Genomic DNA, 9,961 nt, shown 5'->3' on the forward strand with positions numbered 1-9,961 from the left:
CGCGCTCACAGTTAAAAGAACGGTTAATTAGGACCTCAGTCACTTACACTCTAATCACTCAAGGACACACCACGCACGCACGCTAGCGGATCACCGCGAAGCACTCGCGCACACACACTCTAGCTGCGATTGCATTTCCGAAAAGTCATCTCACGGCCACCGCCGCGGTAATCATTCGAGGAATTGGACCGCGTTCCCGGGAGGCCCGTTTCGTCCGCCGTTATGCTGTTCCATCGACCGCGAACGAACACACAGACAGAGAGAGAGCAAGCGAGAAATCCAAACCGAAAGATGGGTCAGATTTTTCCCGCTGCTGCCAGCCTCCAGCAGCCAGCCAGCCAGCCGGGTTTCGCTTTTCTCGTTAGCCGGTTTTAACGATGGGTTCTCCGCCGGTCGGTCGGTCCGTGCCGCGCGCGCAGATCCCGTACCACACCCCGCTCCGCTGCTGCTGCTGCTGCTTTATTATTCCTTCGTCCGCTTTGTTACCGCCCGAACCCGTCGGCGGCGGTGGCGGTGTTCTGCTTTGCTGCTCCGGTTCCGGCAGCAGCCTCTCCGGGACGGGTCTATTCGCGCGCCCTACGCCCCGCGACGTGCTCTTTGAGGGTCTCGGTTCGGTTCAGACAGGTCGCGTCAGGGGGGTTCCGTCGTTCGTTTCCCTTTTCTTTTCCGTTTTTTTTTTCTTCTTTCCACCACCCCACCGGAGGGCCGCGCGGTTCTTTTTTGTGTTGTGTTTTGTTCAATCGCTCACGCTACACACACCTTCGATCACTGCGGCTCACGCGCGCGTGAGTTTACACACTGCGCCGCGATCGCTCACTGCTCACTCGCGTTTCTCGCCATCATCTCGCGTGGTACCGTTGCCTTGATTTGAGCCACCTGTTTTTTCACCATTAATCCGATCGATCTCCGTGCTGTTGCTGCAGACACAGCATCGCCCATCGCCTGGGACTGAAAAATAGAGTGAGAGAGAGAGAGACAGTGAGTGAGGGAAAAGCACATTCGAAACACAGCATTTCACGCGTTCGTGCGTAATTAAAAATAAATCATCACTCAACGCCTGAGTTTGTGTTACGCTGGCTGGCCAGGAGCCCCCGGGGGAGGACTTTCGGGTGGAAAAACACAAAACATGTGTAACATTGCCGCCGCCGCCCGGGGGCCGCGCTCAACATCGAGAGTTGTGTTTATTTTTGCACCGGACGCTCCCACCACAACTGGACAGTTCTGATCGGTGGTGGTGGTGGTGGTCGCAGGGACCCCGCGCGGATCCGTTTCGCCTTTAGTTTCTCAACGTCCCAGCAGCAGTGGGTGAGATGTTCCAAACATCTGGACGACGGTGGCGCGCTCACGCTCACGCGCGCGAGAATATGACCCGCGTGAGGATGGTCGTGAGAAAACACAAACAGCGCCGGGTTGCGAAGTAAGTAAATACCGAACCGGAGCTGCGCGGGAGCTGCGCCACTATTTACGCAGCCGCGTTTGGTAGCCGGGGAGCGTGTGGGAAGGAAACAGGACACACACACGCACACAGTTCCACGGTGGGGCAGCAAATAAAACAATCACCAAACAACGTGCGCCGCGCATCGTTCGCGTTCCGGAGGAATGTTTAAAATGTAGCACTTCACTCGCGGCCGGGTCACTTCACTCTTGGCACACGCACACAAAACCGGCCGGAGGCTTCTGTCAATAGAAATCGACAAGCTGTTGCCCGGGTTTTTTTATCGGTTCTGCCGGTTCCATAAATCATCCCTCCGTTGGCCACAGCCGGGCCAGTGTGTCTGGGGGCGCCCTATCTGGGGCCATGCGGCCCCGATAAGCGATAACGCCGGCGAAGGTGACGATATATTGTCCATTCCCCCCGGGGCCGTGACGTCGTGTTGTTTTCAATGATACGGCACAAAAGTCACACCCCTGGCAGCGTGGCGGCGTAAATTAATTTGTGCTTCGATTCGGTGCCACATTTTTCCGCCAACAGTGATCGATGACCGCGCGCCGCCGGTTTGCGCTGCTGGAAACACTGCAAGAAACAATGGCTGACCGGTTACTTACGGTTATAGTACAAGGACACCGCTCTGAGCCCACTGTGTTTGACGAGTAGAGGGTAACGAGGTAAAAAGCACGTACGATCTCCGTTTTTACTATTGGTTTGTTGGTTAACTTTACGAACGATCAAACGCGAGTCCAACCACGAGGACGGTTCGAACCAAAATACGCAACACACAACACGCAAACCGCGGCGAAACCGGTACAGAGCGAGTTAGTGAGAAAAATTCCTCACTCATACTGCGGTGCCACACGGTGCATAACTGTAACTGGGAGGCCACACGATAAAATATAACATAACATAACAAAATTTGACACTTAATTGGTAAGCATGTGTCAAAAGCTTTGTGGCTCAGCGGACTCTGTAAAACATAACACATAACACGTAACAACGAGCGTTTGTTTACAAACGTAAGGATAATGTAAGTTCTTATTTGTGAAGTTTTTTTAATTTTAACTTTACATTTTTATTATATTAAAATTGTTATATGAGGCTGTTATATCTGCTGTTATGCACCGTGTGGCACCGCAGATACACTCGAGAATTCTCTCTCTCTCAAGGAGCTCGCTCTTTGCTCTCCAACTCACTGGAGGTGAGAATATGTTCTCTCTCCGGCCGGTGGTTTGCTCTCCGTCGCTTTCTCTCGATCTCTCTGTCTTGGCGATCTTTTCCATCGCTGTTCCGTGGAATGTTACAATATTGAGCGCAAAACGGTTCGGATAGCTTATTACGTTTTTTTAACCAAACCGATACATCCTTGCTAATGGGTGTGTGAAGCGATGACGATCAACACCTAAATCGGGGGATGAAAAATAACCCCGAACCACGAAAGGAGAGAAACATTGGCTCCAACACAGAACCGATCCCGTGTTCCCGCCGATCGCGCGCGATCAATCTTCCAAATTGAAGAAAGACATTTTAATACGCTGCCAACAAACGGCCGCGGCCGCGGCCAACGGGTTCCCGCCAGCATCCCGCCTGTTCTCCTTCTCCGCTTCACTCGGGAGCCACCCAGCCCATGGCCCCCCAACCACCGGACCGCCATCAATCTAATCGATCGTGGCCGGCGAAGGCTGCTGCTGAGAAATGAGCTGCTTAAGATTCTGAGCAGAGAACCGTAGCACCCGAGCCGGGCCGAGAAATTCAACTCAGACAGTGGACAGCGGATCTCGATACACAACAAACTTGTTGGGGGCCGTCGATGCCGTTCCGGACGGGCAACGAAACCGTGTTTTGGGTCGATCATTATCGGGAACCGTGCGGGCGCGCGCGCGCGCGCCATTACATCTTCTTGGAGAAGCGCAAAGTGATACGAGAAACAAAACAGAGAGAAAGCAGACAAACCAATTTATACACGTTGCGGCCGCCGTTGAAAGCAGTTAATTGTTAAAGATCCTCTCAACGCCCGGCATTATGCAAACTCGGATCGCCGTTTAAACCGGAATCATTTTTTCCACGAACTGCGCAGCTGCCTGGGTGTCTTTTGCTAAGCAGAAGATCATCTCGTAAAGGGCAACAAAACCGCGCGGACCAAACTCACCACCTCCGGGTATTATGCCGCCGGTAATAATGCCCAACAGAACCGGGTGTCATAGAACCGGGTGGCGGAAAGACCGATCGACCGACCGGTCCGGTCCGGAGGCCGGTGAATGGAAATTCGGTGTTCGCCCGAGCCCGCGGCCCCATTTCCCGGCACCGTTTCGGATTTGCAAACGACTCCCCGCGGTCCATCCAAAAACGGTGGAGTCACGGATCGAGTCACGAGCGAGAGGAGTTTTCTCGCTCGTTTAGACTGTTATTATTTCCGTGTTTCATTTTTCTTTTTTGTGAACCTCATCTTCCTATGCTTTATGCTCCCGTGTTCCCACAGGCCAGAAAAAGAAACATGTTGCCGGCCCGCCCGCCCCGTACGCAGCATTGAGCTGCCGATGACTCGATCGTTTTCCGCTGTGCGTGTACTTCGCTTTATTAACGAGCTCCTCTCGGAGTCTGGCCGGCCCCGGGGGGTGGAGGCAGGGAAGCAATCCACCTCATAAAACATCCACACACACCGGGACCGCGAACGGGGATCTGTGTGAGTGAACGCGCATCGGTGGTGGTGGGTTAATGAGGATCGGAACCGGCGAGAAAGAAATACAGAGGACGGACGGACGAATAATGAAGGCCCCCAAAAAGTTATGCTCCGCGGCTGCTGCTAAGCTACGCGACGAGCGCATGATGTGCCTCGTTATCAGTTTTCTCACTTTCTACAAGCCACAAGCCAGTCCGCGGCCGCGGTGAGGTGAAGCTTTCTGGCTTTCCCGGGCCGTTCTGCCGTCGCCCCAAACGGACCGAGCGGTGGACCCTTCGGAGAGGAGCATGCGTTGTATTTCTTATCTTGTTGAAGCTGTTGAAGTCCTGCTCTCGAGACGTGTTAAATGGCGCTGGCGCGAGGGAACGCGCACCCCGACGGGGTCCCGCGTAATGGTAGGTTGTGGTGCGGTGCGATGTTTGGAGTTTGGGCTTGTGGGTCTCGCATGGCGAGGTAATTAAAAGTTTTACTGTTTCTGGTCCGTTTTTTTATTGATCTTTTATCTACCGCAACAGTGTGGAGGGAAAACGATCATTAAGATATGGGCCCTCCCTCGGTCGGCCAGCATGCGACAACTCAGTTACTCAGTATTCAAATATTATGAGAGCACAGACCCCGGTTTTTAGGACCCCCACAATCGCGCGAGCTGGCCATTTGGAATGTAGTTAGAGGTTTGATTTAAACCTTTAAGCCGTTCACATCACCCCGGGACGATCGTATAACAAGTTTCGGACATTGCACTGCATCCTAGCATTCTCGGGACGTAGAGCACGGGTTGGTAGAGTGGTTATCCCGTACAGCCACGGGCATACATCGGGGCACAAGCATAAGTGCAAAAAGTTCACCCTTCGTCGGTCGACAGGTACCATTTAGTCAAGATATATTGGAGCATGCGGACAATCGAGATTATAGGGCCCCGTGTGCACGGTACACGAGGGTGCGAACGATGCCCGGCTTCGGCACGATGCGTCCAAAATGCGTTACAGTGCTGTGCCGTGGCTGTATGTCCAAACAGGACTCGTGGTACAAACTTCTAACACAAAGCTGCCTATTTATTTACATTACTTTTGCACTGTAGCAGGGTTTGCGTTCCGCTCTCGGGTTGTTTGCATCTGTTTTCTTTTTCTCGAAAGTCCCTACGGCACATGGCCCTGTACCGACATCGGAGCTGGATCGGAGTCTGCCCGGCACCTTGCCCTATCCCCTCCGTATCGGGGAGTCAGGCGCCAAGGCGCATCCCGCCGCATCCATGCTTACCGCGTGTGCGCAAATGGGCGTTAAGTTTGCGCCAAGTTATGCTCCGAAAGGGCACACTCTGACGGGATCGCAACTGCGCTGCACATATCTGGTGGTACTCGTTAATCAAAGCATCGCGGGCATGTTGTTCCCGCGGGACCGATGTTCCGATGGGGTTCTTCTTCTTCAGCACCTTTTCAGCGCCGAGCTCGTTATTGCGTTGTGCGCTTTTGCGTTACGCCCCTGAGCCCCATCGTTGGTACATCGTTTTGTGTAAAACCATGAAATGGCCAGCTTTTTTTGCTTCCTTTATATCCCCAATCGAATAAAACGAAGACGAAGAAGAGGTAGAAGAAGGAAAAACGAAGCAGTTGTGAATCCACCAGGCCTTGCTGCCGGGCTCTTCAACGTTTCCATAATAATCCCACGTCATTCCGCTCACGAACGCACGGTTACAGATGTTTCCCGGTGTGTTTCCGATCGTACGGGGATCCTCATTAGCAGCACCAACGCCCCCCATTCGCAGCAGCAGGGAGGAAGCATAAGTTTTAGTTGCAAAATTTGAATCCCATTACGCCCCGCGCACTCCTGCGTCCCGGGCCGGGACGCGGGCCTAGAACAACATTCCGCTGGGTACGTGCTGTGTGTGTCTGCGTGTTTTACGGCTCCGCTTCGTGTACAATTAAGCAAAAACACTATAATGCTGATGTTTATTTATGGTGCACGGTGCCTTGTCGGTTTGTCTATTTGTTTTACAGCTACCGGCGAGGCGTAGTACCGCGATCGGGTTTATTTATTCTGTTTTTGTTTGATAATACATCAAGGGCGTTCTTATTTTTTTTTTTTCGAGAGAAGCATTCTCTCTGCACGTAGTTGCAGAGAAAAAATGGCACTCGTCAGTGTACACGCGCTAATGATTCACTGGCATTGCAAGAACACATGTCCATAATACTCTTCATAAGGTAGTGAGGAGTCTTAACTCCCTTCGAGTGGATCAATAAAAGCCATCGGCCCTCAGTCAAGGCAGAGGTTCAAAAAACGTTTTTCTGTTTCATTACATTGCTCGAGTGCTAAAGACATTGTCCCGTACGGTACGCGCCGGGGGAATCGAGTAAGACCACTCTGCCAAGTTCGTCTGCCTCGCGGACGAAGTCGTGCTTTTTGCCTCTTATTCCACGCACTCGATCCTCTCTTTAAATCAGCGCCCCGCTTTAAAAGGGGCCATGTTCTCCGCCTGTCCGTTTCTAAGGTGTTCGCGCGCCGTGTTGCCTTCTCTTGACCCAACGGTGATGCTGTACGCAAAACTTTACGCCAACACGAGGGGGGGCGCTTATTCTTCCGCCGCCGGGCGGATTGGGGAAGTTTAAATTTTTCTCTTACGCGCGGCTCTCCCCGAATCGAGTTCCTCGCTTGATGCTGCACCAAAGTCTCCGACGCCCCGGGTTCCGCACAGACTTCGCGCTCGTTTGCATGTCTACCGTGGTTCCTTTTTTTCTTTTTTCCTCTCCATCCGTGCCGTCTTGTTGCGCGCCCTGCGTGTGTTTGTGTGTGGCTTGTTCTTCTGCGAGCAACATAAAAATATCGTTAATCACCTTGACGTGGTAGATATTTCAACAATGTTGCTCCGCTCCGTTTCCGTGCCGGGGAATGCACCGCGAGATGCATCTCCCTGTCGCTCTTCCCTCCCCCGTGGTCTGGCGAAAAGTGGACACGGAACGTTGTTGCCCGGGCCCGGGAGTCATAAATAAGAATGAAGACGCCAACGTTGTTCTCGGTGTCGTAATTTTTGGCATTTTCGCCTAACCTGCGGTCGCCACCGGGCGGCCAGACTTCGGTATGCACCGGCCAGTGGTTACTCATTTTAGTTTCACATTTTTTGTGGCGCACATTCGTGCCAAACGAATACAAAAAACATAAGCTTAAATTATGATAGGACAGAAACTTATTGCTGACCTTCGGGTGGCTCCTCCATCGGACGATAAAATTGGTTTAATTGCACACAATTTCTCGTCACCTCGTCACCAAAGAACGGTCCCGAAGGTCATTGTGATGTGGAAGTGTGTTTATTACGTATTGAAAATCATCATTCAAAAGGTGGCCAGGATGAACCCAGCCCCCGATGTTCCTCCACTGGACCCTCTCCCGCGTTTCAACCTATAATTTACAGCCCATTTATGCGGGATCTGCTGCAGAACGGCCGCTGCTTACGCACACGATCGCCACATGGCCGTTGCCGTTTAATTAGCTTTTCCCTCTCGGCCGGTCACGCTTTCGGCAACGTAATCACTATTTTCCTATACAAACAGTCGCCTTTCTTTTACTGCCGACGTTTCGTGGCAGTGTGTAATTGAGACATAAAAATCGTTTAATATGAGGTGCAAAAGGGTTTCGGAACTGGCTGGCGGCCAGTGTGTTTGACACCTCGTCCGGACGCCGCAGAAAAGGGTCCCGAAAGGGGAGCAGGCACCGGCACCGGCATACTTGCCAATTAGTGCAGGGAGCAATGTTTACGATCTTCCGAGAAAGAGCGATGAAATCATGAAAGTGCGCCACCAACAATTACTTGACGCTCAGGTGGAAAGAAAGGCGGAACATGATTCTTGCCGTGGCTCGGTTTACAAGGTGCGCATGTGTGGCCTCAACCCCCGGCACGTAACGTTTCGTCCTAGCAACCGTTGGCTCCTGGTCTGTTTGCGTGCGCCTAGCAACCGCAAAAGTCAACACACGTTTGCAGCTGTTTACGATTACGGTAGGACCGTCATTTGAAGCATTCATTACATGCGTGTAGCAAGTAAAGTAATAATCCGTTGTCGAAAGTATAACGAACGCCGCAGAACGGGCCATGTTTCGCAACGAGTATAATTTGGCGATGGAGCGCGACCAGGGCAGCATTTCGTCCGTGTCGTCCTTCCAGGTGGACGATCTGATGGAAAAGCTGAAGCTGCTCAACTACGAGCGATTGCTGCTGCGCGAGATGAAGATGAAGCAGATCAATCGGTACTACTTTCTGCGCTCGTTCAACCCAGGCGAGCAGTTCTTCATGTTCACCTCGATCTGCGCCTGGTTGATACGCAAGATCGGCAAAACCTTCGACCAGCCGCAGGAGTTTGACGATCCCAACATTGTCATCTCGCGCATCATCCGGGTGCTCCAGGAGATGGTAAGCTGGCACTACCCCCGGGATTGATACTGAACTAACGGTGGGTTTCCTTCCGAACAGGATGTTCCGACCGACTTCCAGACGAACCGACTGATTCTAGGGGCCGGACCGATCTGTGTGTACATCATGGACTGCCTGGCTACGCAGGCCCTCAAGCTAACCAAGTTCCAAATCAAACGCCCCGAGTGCCGCAAGGAGGACGATCCAATGGTCGATCTGATCGAGAACGATTCCGAGATCATCCTGGAGAAGGTGGAAGAGGAGCAGATGGCGGGCGTTAGTGACGAGAGCGAGGACGAACGGAACGGGCTGTTCGATCTGAGCTTCACGGACCAGCGCTCCCAAAACCGCCGGGCTGCGGCGGCGGCTAAAAAGGGTGACGAGTACAAGGTGGACTCACTGTCGGACAGTGAGGCCTGGCGGTTGGAGCTGGAACGGGTCCTGCCCCAGCTGAAGGTCGTAGTGAAGACGGACCCACGCGACTGGCGAGCGCACCTCGAGCAGATGCGAACGCTGCGGAACAACATCGACACGGTAGCAGCAGCCCCATCAACCCAACGTCTGTTGTAATTGTTCTAAAATGACTCCATTTGCCAACAGGCCACCACAGAAACGGATAGCCAGCTGAAGAAGTTACAGACGGACATTAGCTACGTGATGGAGAAGATCGAGAGCCGCGAGCGGCACCTAAACAACGACCTGAAGGATCTGATCGTGCAGTACAAAGAGGTGCTGATCGAGCACAACCAGGTAAGCGCCCAGATGAAGCAGTGCGAACAGGGGAAGGCGAACAACGAGCAGGAACTGGCCAAGATTACCAACGAACTGGAGAATGTCAAGATACAGATGGAGCAGCGGGGCAACTCAATGACCGATGGCAGTAAGTGTCCCTGCCTGGTGGTGTCTGTCCAAGGTGTTCTATTGTTTCACTAAAATTCTCCATCCTCTAGGTCCGCTCATCAACATCAAGAAAGCGATCTTTCGCATCAAAGAGGAAATAAGCGAGATGGACATCAAGATTGGCGTGATGGAACACTCGCTCAACACGGAAATCATCAAACAGAGCGCACAGTACGCGGAGCTCGACTCTCTCGTGATGGCGGCCCACTAAAAACCAGCGGGACATTGCCACGGCAAACAAAGATTTTCAAAATATTCTCGCACACAACACACAAAAACACACACTCGTTCGGCTCTCCCTTGCGGGACGGCGAAATAAACCTAAAACATAATTTGCTTCCCTTGCCGAACGAAACGAGCCATAAATATGCATTCTGGAACAAGATTGTTTGTTTAAGCTGTCTTCTCTTCCCGCCAACCGGCATAAAGAAAAACATATTCCGCTCAACACACAACCCGGCCCGGTGGACTCTGCCGGCATCTTATGCTCCGCTTCGCGGAGGTTCGTTGCTTGTTGGCGTTGGCGAAAGAAATCGCTTACCCGATCACCTCG

The 9,961-nt window shown here is 52.6% G+C and overlaps 1 protein-coding gene across 1 annotated transcript; it reads left to right on the forward strand.

Moving 5' to 3' along the window:
- The first annotated feature begins 8,190 nt into the window (after positions 1–8,190).
- On the forward strand, positions 8,191–9,619 carry LOC128274129 (intraflagellar transport protein 57 homolog). Its single transcript, XM_053012228.1, has 4 exons — positions 8,191–8,508; positions 8,569–9,042; positions 9,109–9,388; positions 9,459–9,619. Exons 1-4 carry the CDS (start codon positions 8,191–8,193, stop codon positions 9,617–9,619), a joined length of 1,233 nt encoding a protein of 410 aa, XP_052868188.1.
- Positions 9,620–9,961: the final 342 nt, after the last annotated feature.

Source organism: Anopheles cruzii, chromosome 3 (assembly GCF_943734635.1).
Source record: "Anopheles cruzii chromosome 3, idAnoCruzAS_RS32_06, whole genome shotgun sequence".
NCBI classification, from domain to species: domain Eukaryota; kingdom Metazoa; phylum Arthropoda; class Insecta; order Diptera; family Culicidae; genus Anopheles; species Anopheles cruzii.

Coding starts and splice junctions, on each gene's coding strand:
- LOC128274129 (XM_053012228.1), top strand. CDS start 8,191: ATGTTTCGCAACGAGTATAATTTGGCGATGGAGCGCGACCAGGGCAGC. Junction 9,043..9,108: donor TGCGGAACAACATCGACACG/GTAGCAGCAGCC, acceptor ATTTGCCAACAG/GCCACCACAGAAACGGATAG. Junction 9,389..9,458: donor CAACTCAATGACCGATGGCA/GTAAGTGTCCCT, acceptor TCCATCCTCTAG/GTCCGCTCATCAACATCAAG.